This window comes from Martes martes, assembly GCF_963455335.1.
Source record: "Martes martes genome assembly, chromosome: 14".
Taxonomy (NCBI): domain Eukaryota; kingdom Metazoa; phylum Chordata; class Mammalia; order Carnivora; family Mustelidae; genus Martes; species Martes martes.
Genome location: NC_137902.1, coordinates 64,574,316 through 64,597,779, shown reverse-complemented (window position 1 = coordinate 64,597,779; position 23,464 = coordinate 64,574,316). Strand labels below are relative to the sequence as shown.

Genomic DNA, 23,464 nt, shown 5'->3' with positions numbered 1-23,464 from the left:
TAGAAAAATATTGGAAAAACCTATTTCAAAATGGTAACAGTAATGCTTTCTCTGGGTGACCTTAGCCTCCCTGTGTGGCATGCTGCCTCTACAATGTACATCAATTATTCACATGGTGGGAAAGACGAAGGTAAGAGGACTGCCAGAATGCCCTAGGATATGACAAGTAATCAAGCAGGGGGTAGAGGTGGCAAACAGGTATTAAATGCTGTCAAAAGCTCTAGAAGTCTTCTCTGATTGGACAGTAATGTTTACCAAGCACACCTATCTGCCCACGTTTTGTCTACTTCTGTGCAACCGTCCCGAGGAAACACGTGTCACAGACGGTCTCTGAAGCCCTCTCCTGAGAGCTGCCGAAACAGAACTTTCGCTGACTAGCTTCCTCCAAGTAGAGTTCACTCTGGGAGTCAACGAGCAGCTGCCAGAGGGAGACCTTTAATGCAGAGGTAAATCCATTAAGGTGTACCCAGGGGGAAAAGTACTGGCTTCTCACTCAGTGTAGAAAAGCTGCGGAGACACCTGCATCGGAGGCGGCGTTGCTGCGGAAGGAGCCCGAGGTGCACTGAGCCGTCCTGGCAAAGCCTCCACACCTGCCCAGAACCCAAGTGTTCCTACACCCCCCACCACGTTCACTGTTCTTTCCAGAAACCCCATTTCTTTCTAATAGAAAATAATCGCAATTTGGCTTTGGATTTAACCACCTTATGTAGAATATATACAAATAATAAATATTTGGAATATACCCAATATATACACACACACATACATATATATGCACATGTATGTATGATTCCTAATATTGCATTTTACATAAATATGTCTTTTTCTCCACATATACACATGCATTTATTTACTTTTTACCCTGCTTGGAATGACCTTCAGTGAATTTACTTTCCTCATTTTAACTGACAACTCTCCCTAAATAAACTCAGCATAAAATAAACTCATTTCTTCCAAGTGGACGAGGAGAAGAGGAAAAGAGCAGGGAAGTGGGAGGAATTAACATTGGTTGAATCACTGCCCTGTGCCAGGCACTTCATGTTCAATTTAATTTTGTCTTCACAACATCTCTTTGCACTTGATGTTATTGTGGATGAGGGCACAGAGGCTCAGAGAGGTTAAGTAAGCAGCAAAGAAGAGACAGTGAGGAGACTCAAACTCAAGCCTCCACGACTCCAGGGCTCACACCCAGGCCCATTCCTCATTCCACGCAGCCTCCAAAAATCAATTTTCCTATAATTTCAGAGATCCCCAGCAGCACTTAAAAAAAAAAAAAAGGCTGGATTAAGCCATATATGCAGATACAGCACAGATCGCATTAATAATTTAGGTCCCGCTAAAGCTGCAAAGCAGCTCTAGGAAAGCAGGTCAAAGCCGAGAATGCCAAATGCACCTAAGAACACTCTCCCTTCCCGACACTGCAAACAAAACCCTAACTAATCCACCAGAAAACAAAAAGATAATGCCTATCAGATGCCAAATGGGTGGCTATGTAATTATTTTAATCTGATCCCATAGAAAATCCACTGAAACATGTTATGTAAAATCAAGTTACAACCAACCAGTGGAGACAAGCTTTCCAGGGGAGAGCTCGGACAAAGCCCAGGAACTGGATCCACACACGGCGGAGTGGGAGGAAGTGAGACTGCCTTAAATTAAGCACGCTGAGCATCTGTGGAAGACCATACTCCTGTTAGCCCGGTCACAACACAGGCAGCAGAGAAAACACCTGTTCTGATGTATCCGTGGTCCCCCTCAAACACCTAACATCAGCGGAGATGCGGTACAATCCAAACCTTTTGAAATGAATCACAGACTGGAATTGGGGAGGATTATTACTAGGCTCGTTAATTCTACACTAATGAAGACGAGTGAATGTGTGAGATTCATATGCCTGGATCACCGGTATTAATATATTAATTCTCTTTGGAATAAATGTGGCTAGAATAAATGTGTACAACAAAACCATTTATTTTTAGATGGCGAAGAACGATTCCAGCTGAAGAGGCAGAGTGAAGCAGGGATCCTTAACAATGCCCATTCTTCAAAGGAAAAAAATTAACAGCCTTCAGCACTTTTCAACATCAATATGATTATCTTCTTATTTCAAGGCAGGCGAATGTATTTTGAGTGTTGACAGAGCTAAGTAAATACACTCATTATGTTACTGAATCAGGTTGCAGTGACCAAACCACTGCACAGAGGGATAGCAGGTCTTTACAGAAGAGGCAGGGGGGAACAGGGGATGGTGTAGAGATTTGGTGACCTCAGAACCTTCTGGCACATTCTCTCTCATTCACCCCTAAGCAGCTAGGTAATAAGAATGTGGCTAGGAATGATGAGATTGGGCATTTTGGGGACTAATAGAAAACAAAATGCATTGTTCACGATTATGGCTTTGACAACAGCTGCCTCCCTAAACAATGGCAAATCCACAGTACCGAGGTCAATTATGATTTTTTCTACCTGATTCAAAATTGCTCTGTGCTTTGCAGTAATATTTAACGTCCCCATGTAACATCTGAAGATAAAAATACAGGTTTAAGTCATGCATCATTATTTAAAAAGCACTTATCTAGTATTTGTCACATAAAACAAATGAACAATAACACTGGTAATGGGGAAACATAAAAATGATTTAATAACTGATTAGAAAATAATGAAAAATGTAAGTAAAAGCTTTTTCCAAATATAAGAATCTGACATGAACACTGAATCATCTATAAACAATAGTGAAAGGGGGCGAAGGGGGTTCAAATTCTGCGTCTGTCTGTTCACTGTTACTGTTAAATCTGGTTTCAGAGTCTCAATCTGCTCATCTACAAAAGGAGAATAAAGCCATCTAACTCAGAGGTTCACGAAGTATTAACCGAGAGAATAGCCTTTCACACCTGCCAATTATTTTACTGTAAGTGGAGCCTAACTTTGCAAGCAGGGTCCCTATTGATTCAAACTCAAGGGTGCTAGTAAAGCCTAAAATCATCTTTTCCAAATAATCAATCCATTTTTTTGAGATTTCAGTTTTTGCCTACTCCCCTTTCCCAAATTTGAGCTTTTTACTCTTTGCCCTTACTGTCAAGGAAACAGAAAGAGTACCACTTGTAAGGCCAGAGAGGTCTTTGCTCCCCTGGCTGAGAATCTGGCAGTGCCCACAGTGACTCACTTCCAACATTTGTCAGTGTCATCAGCTCAAGGAGGGTTTCTGTTTGTTTGTTTGTTTTAATGTTAGTGCTCATTTCTTACCATTCTACAAATTATTTTTTAATTCTAATTTAGCCTCTGAAAATAAGTTTGCTTTGAGTCCCTGAGTGAGTTCTTTAAAACCAGCTTCTTTAACAGCTTTCTTATAAAAACAGTAAGCATGAAACACAACACATCGGGAATATACTCATTTCAAAAGCCACAAAATCAGCCAACACAAAATGATTTCACCGTTTACCTTCAAAAAATACAAACATTCTGGGAATGAACTGTATTCACATTTATTTTACCATTGATATAACTATGATTCTGTTGAGGTAGGATGCGTTTCAAGTAAATGTATGACATGAAAGTCAAATTATTTATCCAGTATTATCACCCTCCCGGCGTCCATCCCCCACTGTGTTCTTTTCTTTGGGGAGGGGGGCTAGCATCTCATGATCCAGGAAAAAGTCATCCCATGGAGCCCAGTGTTCTGGGAAAATGGTGCTCTCAGTGGTGTGTTGGAAGTGATCCACATCTGATAGGGAATGGGGGGTGAGAGGTGAGGGAGTAATAAACACAGGGATGGGATAATCAGACCCACCTGGGTCTGAACGCCAGATTTACTCTTACTAACCATGCAACCTGGGCTTGCTGTAATGTTCCAGAATGGGCCTTCCGTAATCCAGAGAACTAGGATAATTCCACGCATGCATGAAAATGAAGCAGAGGGGCGTCTGGGTGGCTCAGTGGGTTAAAGCCTCTGCCTTCGGCTCAGGTCATGACCCAGGCTCCTGGGATCGAGCCCTGCATCGGGCTTTCTGCTCAGTGGGGAGCCTGCTTCCTCCTCTCTCTCTCTCTCTCTCTGCCTGCCTCTCTGCCTGCTTGTAATCTCTGTCAAATGGATGGGTAAAATCTTTAAAAAAAAAAAAAGAAAGAAAGAAAACGAAGCAGAGTCTTAATCTACTGAAAGCATTCCAGAGAGTGTGTGGCCCACTCTAGTTCCTCAATAAATTACAGCTCAATAAAAGAAAGAAAAGAAAAGGTAAATTCCTCTCCATATACTTTTGCTGTTAGGTATCGCTCTGTACTGCCCTTCTCTGAAAAAGTGAAAAATCACTGAGAATCTACCACAAAAATGTCTAATGAGAGATGTCCAGGTTTCAGATTCCACTTTTTCTCTTCGGCTTACGGTGAAGAGGGGTGTCTGAACACACTGGTAATTCTAAGTGGCAGTTACCGACACTGGCCGATTTGGTCCAGGGCAGGCTAACATGCTGTGTTTGATTGCAAACTGCTGAGGCCGTCAGAAGTGGCAGTCTGAGAGATGGAGAGAGAAGAGGGTGAGCTGGGAAGGAAGACAGTCCACAGGCCGCTCTGGAACCTGAAACCAGGTATAGACGGTGATAATTCCACATTGGCCAGATCATTCACTCTTCCCTAGGTCCCCAACGACCCTGAAACTGTGCCATACCTCTGGTGGCCACAGTAGCTAGTGGGGGTGAAGAGCTGATTGGTATTGAAGCATAGAGATCTTATAGATGTATTGCATAGCTAATGTTTTTGTTTCAATAAATATATAAACTACCCAGGGAAGACTGCTTTCATTCAGCCCCCGTCAAATACTCTTCCTCCCTCTAAATATTTTAACATTTATGCCCAAGTCTGCAAAATAACGTTCGTTTGTTGAAAGAATCATCTGATACTTCCTCTATCTGTACGTATGATTCTTAAGCTTTCTCTAATATCTACCTAGCCTAGCACTGAACTACTGAGAGAAGCTAATTAATAATAGTGTTAATGAATGGAAAAATGTATTTAACATGTGAGTCTTTGGAAGTATTTCTCAAAATGACAGATTTAATTCCCTGAGGGCTATAAAAAAAATGTCTGCAACGAACCGAACTGCAGAGCTCAAATGACTTTTTGAGGATACCAGTTTATTAGTAAAATTTCATCCATCAAATACTTTTCTGAGTGCTTGCTAGGTATAAAAGTCCTTGAAAGCATTCCCTCGTTTACTCAGCTTGTCCATTTGCTTCTTGGCTCTGGTCACCGGTTGACATGTGAGAGCCCATGCTCCATGGAAGGGAGGTTGGAAGCCCTTGCTAACTTCTCCCTTTATGCCAGGAACCTGGCAAAATGCCTTTAGAGCATTTCTACTCTTTACAGTATGTACGCAAGTAAAGGACTAACATCCTGGTTTGAACAATGTGGAAACTGAAACCCAAAGAAATTTAGTTCAAGGCCACAGAGCTAATGAGTGGCACCTGTGATACGAATACTTATCGAGCCCAAAGCTCATTCTTTCCATCACCATGGCTTGTAACCCTTACCCCTCCCCACAACTTTCTCCTTATTGCTTAACTGCTCTATTGTTTTTAATCCTCCACTTAACAAAATTTACCGTATTTTCCTACCCTCTTCAATTGTATAGGTCTCTTAGAAAACCATACTTCACTAGGATAAAATAATGCTGTTGGTAGTATTGAAACTACGAAGTTTGGGGGGATACCTGCATGTAGCTTTTGAACATTTTAGTGTCACTGGCTTCCAACTGGACTTACTTCCAACCCTCTATGGACACATTCTCTGTTCCTATTCTTTTCCACACAGTCCATATAACCTTCCTCTCCCATGGTGATGGTACTGGTTGGCTTTCGTTCTGCCAAAGGGCAAGCTATGGAGCTGGGATGTAAGAATGTTAGTCTCTATCCATTCTAATGAGCTTCGTGTAAATTCAGACAGAACTGATGATATGATCCTAATTTGTAGGCAGTCACCTATAACTGAGAAATAATTTACTGGACCCAACTAAATCTAAATTGAAATCTACACATTTTATAGGCAGCTCCTAGATTTGACAATGATGGGCCATTCTTTTTCATGATCCCACTTTGGGTCCAGGACAGTATAATCTTCAATGAAGGGGATAAGCACTGGAAAAAATCTGAACTATATGTGAAAGGTCTAGGTTTGTTTCTATTAATTTCTATTAACTTCTTTCAATTCTTCCTCTTTTAACTTAGACAAACTAGAAACACCAACAGCCTGGGTAAAACTACAGCAGACTCCTTGTTTTCAAATGTTACCTTTCTATCCAAGTATTTTCTTTAGGATACTATTTGGATTACACAACTGACAGTCTAACATAGTATTTAGACATCATCAGTCAACCGTTTAACCTATTCATCAATTGACAGAAGTGAACAATTCTATTTTGTTTCAATGACTGGATTCCTCTTAAGTTATTTTAAATGCACACTAATTTTGGGCGCCTGGGTGGCTCAGTCAGTTAAGTGTCTGCCTTCCACTCAGGGTCCTGGGATCTGGCCCGTGTCAGGCTCCTTGCTCAGTGGGAAGCCTGCTTCCCCCTTTACCCTTCCCCTCTGCATATGTTCTGTCTCTCACTGTATCTATCTCTCTTAAGTAAATAAACACAATCTTAAAATAAACAAATAAATATGCACTAATTTAATTTAAACTTAAGTGTAATGATTTAGACAATATTTACATTTTGCAGTGAAAGATAAATAATTTATAAAATTTCAACTACTAAATAACTTTTAACATTCCAACAGTGATTATTCTTCTCACCACATAAGAGTTCACCATAGACGTCTATTAGTAAGAACTTCCCTTTAAAAATCTATCCTACAGAGGTTCTGATAGCCCAAGCAAGGGACTTAGAACCACGCAGAGCTTGATTCCAAGACCAGTTATTTCTGTGACCGAGGCAAGTTACATAACAAACTTCAGCTCAGGCTAAAGCCTCTGAACATGTGGATAACACTTTGGCATAGTGTTAGCATAACCCAGCCCCCCCAAATCTATTTTTTTTCCCTCCAGTCCTTCACCCCTACCCGCGTTGTGTAGTACAAGCAGAATATAAAAGAGCAGGAGGGAGACAAACCATAAGAGACTCTTTTTTTTTTTTTTTAAAGATTTCATTTATTTATTCGACAGACAGAGATCACAAGCAGGCAGAGAGGCAGGCAGAGAGAGGGGGAGGAAGCAGGCTCCCCGCTGAGCAGAGAGCCCGATGCGAGGCTCGATCCCAGGACCCTGAGACCATGTCCTGAGCCGAAGGCAGAGGCTTTAACCCACTAGGCCACCCAGGTGCCCCATAAGAGACTCTTAATCTCACAAAACAAACTGAGGGTTGCCGGGGGCAGCAGGTAAGGATAGGGTGGCTGGGTTATAGACACTGGGGAGGGTATGTGCTATGTTGAGTGCTGTGAAGTGTGTAAACCTGATGATTCCAGACCTGTACCTCTGGGACAAATAATACATTGTATGTTTAAAAAAAAAGCAGGTAGGGGTGCCTAGCCCCACATCAGGCTCCCTGCTCAGCAGGGAGTCTGCTTCTTTCCCACCCTTTCCCCCTTCCTCCCTCTCATGCTCCCCTTCTCTCTTAAATAAATAAATAAACTCTCCAAAAAAAGAAAAAAAGAGTATGTAGATGGGCCTACAGATCCTTTACACTACCAGTCCCCAGCATGGTGACAGGCACAATGCAGGTACACAGTACATTTTTGTTAAATGAATAGATACTGGTAAAATGCGATACGATTGATGAATTTTTTCTAATACTATAACTACAAAAATTATAAAGCATTTCCAAGTCCTCTTTATCCACAAGCATACCTACTGAAAACAAATGTTTTTCCATATTGAGTTTCAATAGAACACACATACACACAGAACTCTATCACCTTGTCAAAGGCAAATCAAAAGACAGAAAAGACCACGAACCTGAAGAGTAATGAAGAAACAGTTCAACAGCTATAGAATGTTGCTGACAAAACTAACAAAATTTTAAATAACATATTCAGACATTAATAAATGTATAATTTATACTAACATGACCTTGCACTGATTATAATGATAATTGATCAAGAACAAGAAAGGTTACTTTTTTTTTTTAAATGAACATATGACTTTGAGAATAAAAAATGTATCACGATAGGAACAGAGAGCAAAGAGAACCAATCAGCAGTCAAGTTTTATTCAATTGTTTCCTTATTCCTCAATGCCATAGAATGTGAAAGGACAAAGGCTTACAACTTTTCTCTGAGTTCCATCCATCTTCTTCCAAATGGAGGAAGTGTGGAGATGAGGCAGCAGCTGCTTGTGCTCCTAGGGAGTTGACCTGCCTGGTTTCAGTGAAATGACTTGGCACAATCTCTAAAGGCTCAGGTTGGAAACAGTCCATTCACTCTTCTGTTCCTTATGAGTATCAATAACAAAAGCAACAACTACAACTATATGGCCCTTGCTTCTGCCAAGCACCATTCTAATCCTAATTCACTGAAATCTCACTGCAACCCTGTGACAGAAGTATGTACTGTTTTTATATTCATTTTGCAGGTGAAAAGACTGGGGCACTGAAAGGTTAAATAACTTCCCCAAGGTCACACTAGCTACCAACGCTAGCACCTGAACTCAGACACTCTTACTCTACAGTCCATGCTCTCAGTCACTGCGTGATACTGCCTCTCATCTGTCCACCTCCCTCCCATCCACTACCTACTCCACAAGCCCCAGTTTGGTAGTAGGTGATATGATGCCACCTCTGCCCTCAAGGGGCTCCCAGTCTCCTGGGTGAGACATATGGGAGCTCATGATTATAATGCAGAATATCAAGGATGCTGATAGACAAATTAGACTCTGTAGACATCTGGAGTCCACATACTCAGCGAAGCAGGAAACAGAGTAGGCTCCCTTTATCTAATACAGGTCCACACAATCCTCTCCCTCAAAGGTCCAGTCGCTTTAGTCCAAAACCTCCCCCTGCCTGGCATCTTGCATCATGGGTGCCATAGGTACATAGGAAACTAGGCATTGAGAAGGCCTGTAAATGTCAGGAAGCACCAAGCATCTCTAGCAAGAGGTAATACTCAATTGTTTATGTCTCCTGAAATTCATTCTCAAATCCTTACATTGTTTCAATCCTAAAAGAGACCGCCAGATTTTTATTACAATAAACCCAGTGGTGGGGCACTGGGTAGCTCAGTTGTTGTGTCTGTCTTTGGCTCAGGTCATGATCGTGGGGTCCTAGGATTGAGCCCCACATTGGGCTCCCTGCTCCACAGGAAGACTGCTTCTCCCTCTCCCACTCCCTCTTCTGTGTCCCCTCTCTCGCTGTGTCTCTCTCTGTCAAATAAATAAATAAAATATTTTAAAACAAAACAATAAACCCAGTGGTTAAATACAGATTCCAAATGGGGCCTATGACCCAAGATTAAGTGTAGACCCAACAGGTATGAGCCGTATTACCACAGGCAAGTTATTTATTCTCTTTAAGTCTTCATTTAGCTATAAAAAAAATGGGGATGAAAATAATGCCAGTCTCATAAAGAAGCTGTGAGGAAAAAATAGTAGAACAATCCACAGGACTCACGCCGCACATCACTGGGTATACAGTAAGCACCTAAGAAAACGCTAGGCTATAGCAACATGTCTTTCAGGATGTGAAGTCCTGGTGTTGGTGACTGTCCATTTATTTTCAAAATTTAAAAAAGAAGTTATTCAGATAAAACACTAAAATCTACTGCATGTAGGCGGGGCACCTGGGTAGCTCTGTCGGTTAAGCATCTGACTCTTGATTTTGGCTCAGGTCGTGATTGCATGGTCGTGGGACTGAGCCCGCTGTCAGGCTCCATGCTCGGCAGGGTGTCTGCTGGAGATTCTCTCTCTCCCCCCCCTTCCTGTGCCCCTCCCCCTGTTCGTGTTCTCCCCTCCCCATCTCTCAAATAAGTAAATCTTTTTTAAGTCTATTAACAGAGGAAAAGAAAACCAGACACACTGCTCATACTGCAGTGGGTTAGTTAGAAATATAACGCTTGTTATTTGAGGTACCCAGTGTCTAGGATGTAGCTGATCACTTAGAAGATTCTCTGAATCAAGTCCATAGGATGTAGCTGATCACTTAGAAGATTCTCTGAATCAAGTCCATTTTGATACACAGCTGTGAAAATATTAATTACATACGCTGTTTTGTGTTGTAGGTTAGAGCACAAGCTACAGTTAGATGTTCCATGCTGGAATCTTAGATGTACCATTAAGCAGTACAGGAACAGCTTAATGGGCTCATGCCTCAGTTTCCTCATTTGTAAAATGGGGATGATAAAAATACTTTCTTTGTAGGGTTGTGTAAAGATTAAGTGAGCCTCCACCTACAAAGCAATTTCAAATCCTACCTGGTACATTTTAAGTGGTCAATAAATGTCCTGGGAGAAAAGACATGAATCCAGGAAATTTAATTATTCATCTTCCGCTTCAAGCCAGGAACTTGGCAGTTACGCTAGAATCCGATCTCTCCCTCTCACATCCTACGTCCAGTCCACTGCCAAGTTCTGTTGAGTCTTCCCCTAAATATCTCTTGGATGCAACACCCCCTCTCCACTGTCACAGTCTCTGCCCTGGTTCAGCCCCTCAGCCTCTCTCACTCCTGAATCACCACCAGCGCTTCCGGACGGCCAGCCCGCCGGCTGTCGGCAGCACGGCCACCCGAGGGATGGTTCCAAACCATGCAGCTGTTGGTTTCCCTGCCTACCACCACCATGCAAGTTGGTTCGAGTCCCTCTCCTTCGAGAGGGTGATTTCCAGCCCCAGACGAAGTCTCAGGACCTGGCTTTGGGCTGCTTTTCCAGCTATTTTTCCTGCCATACTCGCCTGTCCTCTTTGCTCCTTATTTATGTTTTTTCTCACACACCCCGACGTTCCCTCTTACTTCCACCACTTTGGGCATGGGCCTCCTGCTTGCCTATCTTGCTCACTTCTCCTCCAAAGTTCAGCTTCGCCAAGAACCTTCTCTGAGCCCATTTGGGTTGAACTGGGAGTCTTCCTGTGGGCTCCTGTGGCTCCCTTTACATATGTTATGCAGGGGGATTAATGGTGCTCGGATCTTTCTGCTCTCTCTGCGGAGAGTTACTGTACTGTTGCCACTCTGGCTCCTTTAGCTTTGCCTCCACCACCGGATGCCATGCCAGACCCACAGAAGTCACCCAATAAACGTCTGCTGACCGACTGCATGAATCCAAAAATGAAGCAATGAATATTCATTCCTGTTCTACCACTGAGTAGCTGTAGGAGTCTGACGTCAATAATTAGAAAAGATATTAATCATAAAATTAACTGTCACTTTATCCCAGTATATATTATCCTATGTCGGTGATACATATATGAATGTTTCCTTGTTTAGTGTACATTTCCTTAGATCACCTCAAAGTTGTTTGTTTTTTCATAGGGTGTATAAATATATACAAGCATCCTGGTGAACATTAAGAAAACTACTGAATAAGTTAAGGTCAATTCTCATCATACCCCACATTACTGAAATGTATTTTATCGTTTACACGGAGAGAAGGCAAAATACGTAGGTAACTCCCTACGTATTTCCCAATAAGGGAAGTGTGGGCCTGAGAGCATTTGTGACTGGCCCTCATGAACCCATGGTAGCAGCTTGGGTCACCGAATGACCACTACCCATGGGCCAGGACCTTGCTCAGTGCAGGGGATATAAAGAGTTCCTCTCTGCAACTTGCTCGGCCAGGGCATGGAGCCTATGTGAACACACCCAAAGGCCCTCCATCTACCTTAGGCACGCCACCCACGCATGGCCAGCCTCAGCAGCCCATCAGGAGAAGAAGAGAGGGAAGGGGAAAATCTATCAGGGAAGGGCAATGGGAAAGTCCCCATCAGGGAGATTCGTAATGTAGTAAAAAGCAACTCTGAAACAAAATACTCATGAAAAGATTTTGGGGTTACTCTTATCATTATTATAATTTTTTTTTTTTTTGCTTTAAGTCAGAAAAACCGGTGATAAAAAGATTAAGGGTTCATCCATTCAGGTGTATATCCTTTAACAAATAGAAAGGTCTTTTTCTTGACACTAAACTTATTACAGCAAGAATAAAACACACCCTTATTAAAATGCAAGTCGTTATAAATTCCTAGAAGTTTCCTATTTTTTTGATTGGTAATCACTTATTCATGGTTATCAACATTCTTAACAGACCAAAGGTGGGTTTAAAAAAAAAAAAACTGATGAAATGTGAATGCAGTGTTGATTTTATGCACATATTATGATTTGATTATAATACTTAGTAATATCCCATACTGTGTGATGTCATGCCATATGGACAGAATCAGGAAAGGTTCACCCTCAGCTTGCTCAGACCTGAACTGCATGGGTACCATGAACCAAATTCCTTATTTTACAAATTAGATACTCTTTACGTTTTTCTTAAGCTTTCCTATTTTGTGATTTTAGGAGACTACTCACTATTACTTTAATGTAATTAAAAGGTCCTACAGGATATTCTACATATGAGCCAGAGCAATGAATCCCATAATAACCTGCAAAGTATATAAAAGCAGCTTTTCCAGTCGACATGGGACCTATAATACGGAGCAAAGTAACCCACGAGCCTTAATTAGGATCTTTAGGAAAAAAAAGAAAAAGGAAAGCCCAAGTCAAAACAATTCACTTTATAGAGAGTAAGTGGTAGATACGCTCTATGACAGAAAAAAGAATCTAGATTAGGTCTTCAAAGTCACGTAATCTTGACTTTATATTTTGAAAGGAGTCCCTGAAATCACTAGACTGGGAATATTTAAATCTCCTGAAATACATGTATCTTTGAGAGGGACTATACATATCGTACTATGTCACGAATCTAGTAGTACAACAGCAATGAAAGTGTTATCCCCGAGCCAGTTTCTGGATCAACTCTGTGACTGTCCTGAGAACAAAACATTTAAATCTGCTTACACATTGACATAGCGATATTGATATTTCTCCATGTTCCCTTCTGGTTGCTAAGAGATTTACACTGGACAGACTCTGTTGTACTCATAACAAAGCACTTTGGTCCACAAAGCATTTGCTTCAGCTCAGTGAGTCCAGAAGCTCCCTTTGCCTTACTCCTTCCCGATTTTGCTTCCAAGTCAAACAGGGGCCCAGGCCCCAAGGCAGCAGGCCTGTCATCACCACAGGAAACTGTGCTGCATCAGGCTGGCTCAGCCAACAACTCTTACAGAGTGTGAACGGCAACGGTGACGCTGTATCTTTATACAAACACACCTACCTTCCCCCATGGTTCTTAGAAGCCAGTTTACCATTGTGGGAGTGGGCAAAGATGTGCAGAGAGGGGGCACTCAACAGTGACCTACCCACAGACAACCTGGCACAGTACAATTAGACCAGAACCTAGCCAAATATGGCAATTCCATAACTCTGCTGTGCAAGGCTTTGAAACATGCACCCTGAGTCTGTACTTTTGTGAAAATGCAGTCAAGAAGTTTATTTACAAGAATATTGAAGGGCGGAATGTTCTATATTTACCACCTTGCAGCAAAGCAACTGTAGCCCTCCAAACCCGATCTCGTCAAATCTGCCACGTAACAAGAGGCAGAGAGCCTCCTTTTCCAGATCCTAACCCTGAAGAAAACGGCAAAGGCACCAAAAATATACCCCATCACCCCTGAGGAGACGTACATGTGGTGGCTGAAATCTGCGTGTCATTTACAAGGCACATGCATCACTGCTCAGAGCGAATTAAGATTATCTTTCCCTTGGGAATTCTCACAAAGAGACATAAAAATGCTTTATGACCCGACTTTCGTATTCAGATCACAGAGTTTTAGTCAATTTTTATTAATTGCCATGGAGGGAAAGTGCTTTGGGCCCTCACTCCCCACAGGGTACCTAGGAGTCATATTTAAGAGCACAGCCACTAAACACTCAGTAAGTACTCTCAGGTGGTAATAAAACACCACTGACCTAGAATATTCCTCCTCCTCCCCACCACCGCCACCTTAGAATATCAGCTGGGGATGATCAATGCCTAAGCTTTAATCAGAAGCAATCAGCAAGGAAGGCTTCAGGTCCCCGCTGGGCCACGGGAATTCCTGCATTCAGGATGATCCGTCTCCCCCAGCCGAGAAAAACAAACCTCCGTGATTTTAGCTTCATGTAACAAAAGAAAGTTATTTCTGGCAGCTTATTTCCATTGCACAAGCTAACTAGCAGCACCTTACAGAAATAAGAGGCAAGAGGAAAGAAAGAAAGGAGGGGGAAAAAAAGCGAAGCAGGAAATGACTTTTGTGCTCCGTCTTTAAGGTCACAGATCTGCCCGCGAAACGCACACAAGTGACAGTAGTTCTAGCACAAAAAGCTCCTTTTCCACGAGTAAGACCTCTAACAAGTCCAAAAACCAGCTCTCCGGCCTCTCCCTCAAACTCAAGTCCCCACAGTCCGTTTAACCTTGACGGGGCCAGGAAGAAAGTACTTTTAACTCCCTGGCAACACCTTTCTGTGTCATGCCGGCGTGCCCCAGCCCCTGCGAAGAGGAGGAGGAGGAGGAGGCGCACCTTCCGCATCAGCCCTGCAATCACCCCCACCCGGCATGCAGCCTTCTCCCTGCCTCGCCTGTCCTGTGGCCGAGGTCGACCGGTGGGCTTCATCATCTGTTCCCAATTTATCCCCTACACAGCACGTGAAAACAGCCCTTCATGCCTCCAACAGACGCCAGGAGGAGATTAAAACAAAAAGAAGCCAGGCAAGATACATGCTCTGGCAGAGACCACTACCTTTTTCTTCCGATCCCGGGACCGTTTGCGGTGTTTCCTTTTTTTCTCAGTCTCTTCTTCAGCATTGATTTCTAAATCCCTGTTTTTCTTTAACTGGGAGGCTGCATGAGCCATAATGCATTTAAAAAGAGCTTCTCAAGCACGCAGGGCTTCCTCGTAGAAGGTGATCTCCTCGGGCACCTTTAGCCAGGCTTACGACAGCATTCCAATCACTGGAGAGAAACCTTTGACCAGAAGCAGGAAGACATGCAAAATGCAAAAGATGCTGCAGAAGCTGAAGCTTTTAAAAACCCCAAAGACGATTCCCAGACTTCATCCTCCACCTTCCTGCACCTGAACCTTTACACGAGAGTGCGGCCATCGTAATGCATTTATCGTAGTGAGAAAGACAGCTGGGACAGAGGAAGCTGTATTATGGCTGTGTCCCCTGCCACCAGCTGGAAGTGTCTAAGTGATTCCTCGGAAGGGGGAATGCTGCAAAGGATGCTTCTCTGAAGGGAAAAAATCCAGAGTCACCACACATGCAGGAGCGAAAATCCAGTACTAATTCTGAAAACCTATTTTAGAATCCTTCGAAAAAAAGACAGGGCTGCAATTTATACATCACCACTAGTTCTGCACCGAGCATAATTTAACCCGTAATAGAATGGAGCCGTTCCTACTTGAGTTTTAACTGCTGATGGGGACAAAACACATAAAATAAGATTTCACAAAATGCACTACATTTCGCTATGGAGATCCTGACCACATTACAGGGGAAAACAATGCATGCATTGCTGGTCTCAACAGTGCGTCCTTTATGCTGAACTATGGGCCTAAATGCATTTTGTGGGAGAGGACTACAGAAGGGCCTGTTGTCTTTTAAAAACAACACGCTGATTACAACACATCATACAGAAAGACGTGAGCATGTTGGTGTATGGAACAGATGCCCGATTCAGAGGAGTTCCCCAGGACTCTCCTCTCATGTGGTCCACGGGTTGGAGGATGGGCGATCTGGGCAGCGATCAGGGTTTCGGAGACACTGACATGGAGATCTGGCTTTCATGTTAGGGTTTGCTTCAATCACCTTACTATTTTTGCCACCTGAGTCCTTGCTGACTGCAGCCTCTGAATATTCATGATGGAGAAGTGAAGCAGCAGTCGCTCTCCAGGCCTGCTGGGGTGGCTTCTGCCAGGACACACACCGAAGAAACGGCCTAAGTCAGGAATCATGTAGACACACAGGGGATTCACACGGGTTTACAAGAAATGGCTGAATTGAATGGTAGACGGGATGGACCTAAAACACTGGAGCCCTAGTAGGAAACCCTAAATGCACCAGGAAAATGAGTGGGGTTGGTGGGGGTTGGAATGGGGGGCGGTGGGGATGGAGAAAATGTTCCACTGGAAAGAGTATGTTTGCTTCCAATACCATGAGGCCGTGCGCTTCTTCCAATTCAAGAAGTCTGTAATTTTAGAGATTGGTCCTTTTGGCTTTGCAGGACTGACGGCTAACGTGCGTGGAGAGCTGGAGCAAGAAGGCGAAAGGCGCCGCTTGAAGAGCCGGCAGGCGTTCTCCGGAGCTGTTGTTCGACTGCTTAATAAAGAACCTCCAGTGTGAGCTCCTGCAAACAACAGCCACTCACTACATTTCGGACTTGGAGATCAAAGATCTTCCTCCCCATCCCCCTGTAGGGGGCTTCTTGATCCTCTGGTGGGCAGTGATAGGCAATGGGAAGAGAAAGATGGCGGGCACATGGCTTTCCGGCCCTGCTGCGAGTGGCTGGCACACTCTTCTCCCTGTGACCCGCTTGAAAATCATGTGGGTCAAACCATTCCCAGAGGCCTACTGCGTGCGATGGCGGCCTACTGCGTGCACTGATGTTCATGGGCTGCTTCCCCACACAAACCATCTCCAGGAAAAAAGACGTCTGGAAAGGTTCTCCCTTGCCTACCAAACCATCAGCTGACAAAACAAGAGGAGAAAATGAAGGAGGGGAATGAAATGAGACTCAGATCCAAAAGTGATAAACCACAATTGGATCTTAGTAATAAAAATAAGTGGTTTTTCTACCAGAATAATTTTTTTATTGTAATAGGAATAGGTGGGATGGAGGGAAAAAAATAAAAATTAGAACTTTTGTATAGTCTCTCCTTATATAAAATATCTTGTACTTTTGAGGAAAATTCATACAATTTCCTTTCCTTATTTTCAGCAAGTTGAAGAGAACAGCCAGCTACAGAACTGGCTCGTTTCCCACCGGCTCCTGGGCCTGTTTTTCTTCCTTTATAGACACTAATGATACTTTAAAATATATTTATAAGTATCCCTGATCAGAGTAACCTCTTTGGCTGGGGCTGTAAAGCTATACTTTCCCATTGATCACTATCAGCCAAACCATTGTTGGAAATTAGGAAAACAGGCCACAGGTGTTTTTTAAAACTAGAATCATTCTTTGTTTCCCCCAAATTACTCAGAAGTTGAGAATCCATCACAACTTTAATGTTGCCATAACATGCATTTTGTGTTATGCTGGATTTTGGAGTATCTCAGTAAGTTGTTAACCCATCAAAAATAAATTCTAAGGCTTGTTTAGCTTTTCTTTCTTAGAGAGCATGTGGGCTTTTGTCCTCCATTTCTAAGCCAGAAGAATTTTAAACAGCAGTGCCACCAAGGAAAGCAGCCCTGTGGGTCTGTGACTTGGACTGTTATACTGCTAGTGTCTTAGTTCTTTTCTCTCTGCCCAGCCTACACCCTGACAGGTAACTCTCCAGCTTCTTGTGTCCTTATTCTCCACACAAAGGCATTTATGCATGATAGCCACAAATACTAGGTGTTTCCCTTCCCAACCTGAACTGACAGTTCTATCAATAATTCTAGAAAGCAAGCTATTTATAAGAGCTGAAAATGAAACATGAAAATAATTTTTAAAAACTTGAGTCTCTGAAGTCTATGAAGATTCGCAAAACTTTTCCACTTAAGTCTCAAGAATTTGCTCTCTTCTACAAGGTTACAGAACTAGCATGAATCTTCCAAGGAAAACAGAGAGCGCAGCAGGTACAAGAGTGTGTCTCTGAGCAGGGTGGCCAGTGTCTGAGAACAGGAAGGAAATGCAGGGTTCGGTTGCATCAATTACCACCCACATACAGGGGAACTGCTCCAGTCCCATGCCTTGACACTGGCCTTGTGGATGTACTAGACAGAACTTATACAGGATGAGGATGGCCTGGGTATGCAATGTCAAAGCTGTTGAAAGTTAAAGACTATTCTTAAGACACTTCTCTCTAGGGAAGCAGGGGAGGGGAATCTGTTCTGGCTTAATACAAGTTCCAGCTACAGGAATTCCTAAAGCATCCTTTCGAAAATAAAGTAAAAGTGATCTTTCAAACTTATTAGCAGCAGAAATCCTTCTTTGACTATGTCCTATAGGAAAGGCAATGATAATTAACATAGCAGCGAGCCACTTGGCGGAACTGAAGGCATGGTATCCTAGCGCCCGGCTTTATGTCCCCCTACCCTTCCTGCGGAAGGCAGCTTGGCCGAGCAATCTGAAAACCTGAAAACCCAGCATCCTGCAGCAAGGAGTCCTGGCCTTTTCCTTGCTTTGACCTTGGTTACCAGAACTTATGTCAAAAACTTTCCTTACAATTCTTCCCCAAATAATTCCTGATTTCTTACCAGAAGTGACAAATTTTATTCAGAGCATTACAGCATAAAACTAGTACAAAAAAGTAAAACTCACTTTCTAGCTTCGCAGCGGGGATAAGGTTTAGATCCCAAATAATTTCTAATCCGGGAATCAAAAAATCTGTGACTGACTGAAATCCCACTGAAAACAAAATCAAGTCAACTCATTAGGATGTTTTACAGGCTTGAGAAGTGAGGGGGATTTTCCTTCACAGTTTAAGTGAAGTTCCTTACACCTTGCCAGGATTTTGAGACCAACTCTATTACTTCAGCCAATTAGTAACTTGACCCCTCTGGTTGTCATTCTATATCATGTCTCCACAGTGGTGAGCTGGGTGGACACATGAACAACGTACGCAGTTTCTATGAAGAAGACACTGTCTCTTGGTCATTTTGAAGTTACAGTAAAAGTGTCCTTCGGAAAAAATGTTACACGGTGATGTGGAGAAGGGGAAGATGGGGAGTGTAAAGAAAAATGGAGGACGGGAAACAGAAAGAAAACAAAAGAAAAGAGTGTTCTCCCCTGCCAGGGAGGCTGTACCTTCCCAAACCCACCCCGAGTTCTTGGTAATGAGCGAAGTGTGTGTTTTGATGGAACGAAACCTGTTCGTGCTGCACCCACTTCCGTCTTCTCAGAAGCAGAGCAGGCTCACCGTACGAGTCAAAGTATTTTTCCTTCACAAAGAAAAATGGATCCGTCGTCATTTCATTAATTTTGGCATCCCAGATAAAGATGATGTCAAGAGACCTTGAAGCATGTTCTGAACGACGTGGGGAACAAGAAAGAAAACAAGCACTAAACCTGTCAATGGTTATACGTGACAAAAAAGCACCCCGGAAAAATCTCAACTCATAGTCATAGATTCATCTTCATTTTCAGATTAGACACATAAAGTGAGAGAAAGAAAGAAAGAAAGAAAGAACGAAGGAACGAACTTGCAGGACCACACTGAAAGACTGGTGGTCCTTGCCACACCTTCGTGGGGTGGCATCTTCACATCGGTGAGTGCTGGCCTCGGGCCTGTCCATGTCCATGCTCCGTCTGCCCTCCGCCGTCCCTGGAGGAGATGGTCCGGCCAGCTCGCTGGCTTGAGCTCAGTGCTGCAGAGCCGGCTGGCCCCAGGCTGCCAGCTGCTTCTGCCACCACACACGTGCAATAGGGACGGGCTTCCCCAGGTGTCTCCGCCACAGCCACACTGGCTGGCAGGGAGGAGGGGATCCCTCATTCTACATGGGAGACCCATGCGGGCACATCCCTGGTCCCTCTCTGACCAGAGAAGTAGACCGGCGGTGCCTGGCAGAGCACTGAGCGGTGAGCAAATGAAGCATACTGAACAAGCCACTTCCTCTCGGGGCCCCTGTCCGTACAGAAGGAGGTGGCTGGACCAAAGGACTTGAAACCCACCCTCTCACGAACCCAAAATGCTAGGACTTGAAGGGACAGAAGGTTGTGGGTGTGTGGAAATAAAGGGAGATGCAGAGGAAAGGTATACCGAAGAAGAGTTTGTGATCTGTGCGGGTCCATACAGTAGCCACCAGCCGTATGTGGCAAGTGAAGCAGGACTAGTATGTCTGGAGAACTGAGTTTTAAATTTAAAAACATTCTCAATTCAGATACATACTGCAGCGTGTTTGGAACAATCTGGATATGGGAATCTGCTTTTCCAACTTTAACTTTTATTGGAAAAATACAGATCAAGTATTTCCAATAATTTAGCACCCAAATTAAGACATAAACTAACACCGGATTGCAAGACTTAATACTAGAAAAAGCAATGTAAAATTCCTCAGTAATAACTGTATACATTGAGTCATGTCGAAATGGAGCTATTTTGGATATACTTAATAAAAATACATTAAAATAAATTTAGCTTTCTGAAAAGATCTTTCAATGTGGCTATTAGGAATTTGAAATTATATGTGAGGCTCACACTACAGTGTTTGTCTATATAAAGAGCTTACACTAGCAAAAAGAGCCTAATTTGCCAGACATGATCTTCCCAAAGGCAGATACTTCCGCAAACGATCGGGAGAAGACACTCAACAGTCAGTCATTACACTTTCCGTTTGGAAAGGCGAAGCACAAAGAGGTAGTATGTTCCCAGGCGCTTGTGCTAAAAGAACCATTCATGCACTCATGGACTCGCCCATTCACCTGTTGGTCACTGTGTTCAGCACCTGGGACACACAGGTGAATGGGACTGGTTCCTGCTCTCAAGTAGTCGATGGGAGAGAGAGAGAAGTCACCCAGCAATCCCAGCACGCACACGGATGGTGTGGAAGCAGAGATGGGCGTGTAAAATAGAGCACAGAGATCAGCTCTCATAAGACTGCTATCTTGGCCAGGCACGACATCTCTCTTCACCATTGACAGAACTTACAATTTCACAATTTGGTCCCTCACACTCTCGACACATAGCCGACTGCCCACGCACTGAGCAGGTCGTGTGGGATTCCCATTGCGGTCCAGGAGCTGGTGATACCAATGTAGAGTAAGACCGAGGAAGCCCAAAACTCTGCAGCTTTTACTCTTGTGAGTATGGGACAGGAGGGTCAACAGGCAAGCAGATCCACGAAGAAGAGAATTTCAGATAGTAACAACAAGTGTTGTGAAGAAAATAAAGCCATGCGACCAAATTCAAAGTGACTAGGTGGGGTGCAATTGCTCATGCTCTGCTTCTTTCCATCTTGGACTCTCCAGAGAAAACAAATCAAGATGGTGAAGAGACAACGGAGATGAGCCTTTCATTCTATTAGGGTAGTGATTCTCCAAAATAAGCTCTAAACTAAGAGACTGACTGTGGTGGCTGACGGCAAATGTGAATGCTTTCTCAAGTACTGTGTGCACTTCAGATATATTCACTACTAAAGATAAACAACAGATATGCTCTCGTATCGCTTATCCCCTACACCATCTGGAAAATCACAGCTTCTCTCACCTTTTATTAACTTATGATTAAGTAACTATTCCAATAAGATTGAAGGAGGATGTAATCCACTCTGTAATAAATTTTCCTATGCATCTTACAGAGATAAATCTCATTTCGTAGCCAAACATAACATTCTAGAAAAGGAAATTCTTTAGATATTGTTATTTAATGTTTATACATAATCATATTTGAAGTGGCCCAAAGGAAAGATAATGCAAGCAAGCAAGGCAAAACAGCTCCTACCCTAACTTTGCTACATAGAGTTGTAAGACCTTAGAGAAGTCCCTTATCCTTCCTCAGGATTCCCATACTCGTAATAAAGGGAAAGGGATTCTAGGGGCACCTGGGTGGCTCAGTGGGTTAAACCTCTGCCTTCGGATCAGGTCATGATCCCAGGGTCCTAGGATCGAGCCCCACATCGGGCTCTCTGCTCGGCAGGGAGCCTGCTTCCCCCCTCTCTCTCTCTGCCTACCTCTCTGTCTAATTGTGATCTCTGTCAAATAAATGCATAACATCTTAAAAAAAGGGGTAAGGAATTCTAAAGTCTCTCTCCCAGACTCTGTGATGACAAAATACAATTACAATAAGGACGCCATGATGGACTGATGTGTGCTTCTACTGTGGGTTTGTTCTGGTCAAGATGTAAGGAAAGTAAGTCTACTTTCAAAACATTTCTCTGAAGAGGAAACTAAAGGTCAAAGGTATGAAAGAGATAGGATTTGAAAATTCAGGAAGCTGCTGGCCTACTCCATGATCATTTGCTAACACTCTCTATGAGGGATGGAGTGGCACACAAGAGGAAGCAAAGGTTCTTACTTTTAGAAAATTTCTCATTGACTCATGAGGCCATATACAATGGCCAAGGATAGTATAGTAACAGCTAAGCACTATGCCAGATGTCGTAATGGAAATCAGTCACCTACTCACACTACAACTCACGCCATCGTTTATCATACTGTGGACCATATCAATCATGCAGAGATTTCTACCTGACAAAAAAGAAAAAAAATACTTACTTTCTTGGATTTAGCACCGATTTACTGCCATAGAGAGAGCTACCTGCAAAGTTTATAGCCTTTTCCTCTTGTAAGATGGAAATAACAGCATCTGCTTCTTACTAGTATGTTTCAATAGCTAATGTTTATGAAAAAATATGATCATCACAGAAGACAAAAACAGTTACATGTAAACACAAGGCATTACACAGGGGCTCCAAGTGCATTTAGGATTTGTCCTCTTCCTACCTGTCCTACACCTTGGTAAGTCTTGGTAGGTTTTCCCTCTCATGTTGCTTCAGAAGGCCAATTATAAATTAGACTAATTAAACTTCCTGTTGTATGTTTCACAGCTTTGTACCTTTTTACCTGTCCTTTATTATATCATGTTAGGGTATCATCACAAGGCTTAGTAAAGCCTGAAAAAACAAACAAATAGATTCATAAATACAGAGAACGGCCACAGGGGAAAAGGAGGGAGATGGGTAAAATAGGTGAAGGGCGTTAAGAGGTACAAACTTCCAGTTATAAAATAAATAAATCACGGGGATAAAAAGTGTAGCACAGGGAATATAACCAATAATATGGTAACAATTCTGCATGGTGACAGATGGTAAGTAGACTTATGGGGGCACTTTGCAATGGAGATACAGTTGACCCTTGAACAACATGGGGTTGGGGTGCGAACCCCCTGCACAGTTGAAAAATCCACCTAGAACTTTTGGCTCCCTCCAAACCTAACTACTAACAGCCTACTATTGACTAGAAGCCCTACCAATAACATTAAAAGTGGACTGACATGTATTTTGTATAGGTATTATATACTGTATCTAACAATGAAGTAAGCTAGAGAAAACACAGTGTGAAGAAACTCATAAGGAAGAAAAATACATCTACAGTACTGCACTGTGTTTATCAAAGTCTGTGAGTGGACCCACGCAGTTCAGACCTGTAATGTTCAAGGGGTGACTGCGACAGCTGTATGACCATGTTGCACCCCTGAAGCTAACAGAATATTGTCATGCCAACTGTACTTCAATTTTTTAAAAAGTGAAGCTTGAATATTCAAAATATTATGTTTAAGATAT

General features: G+C 42.9%; 1 protein-coding gene across 1 annotated transcript in view; it reads right to left on the bottom strand.

Annotated features, from left to right (window-relative positions):
- Positions 1-14,895, bottom strand: part of ANK3 (ankyrin 3) — a gene marked incomplete at its 5' end in the record, with an annotated part of 330,132 nt that extends 315,237 nt beyond the window's left edge. The window contains one exon of the mRNA XM_080822938.1: positions 14,782-14,895. Coding sequence (XP_080679064.1) covers positions 14,782-14,895 — 114 coding nt within the window. The remainder of the gene's footprint in view (positions 1-14,781) is intronic.
- Positions 14,896-23,464: the final 8,569 nt, after the last annotated feature.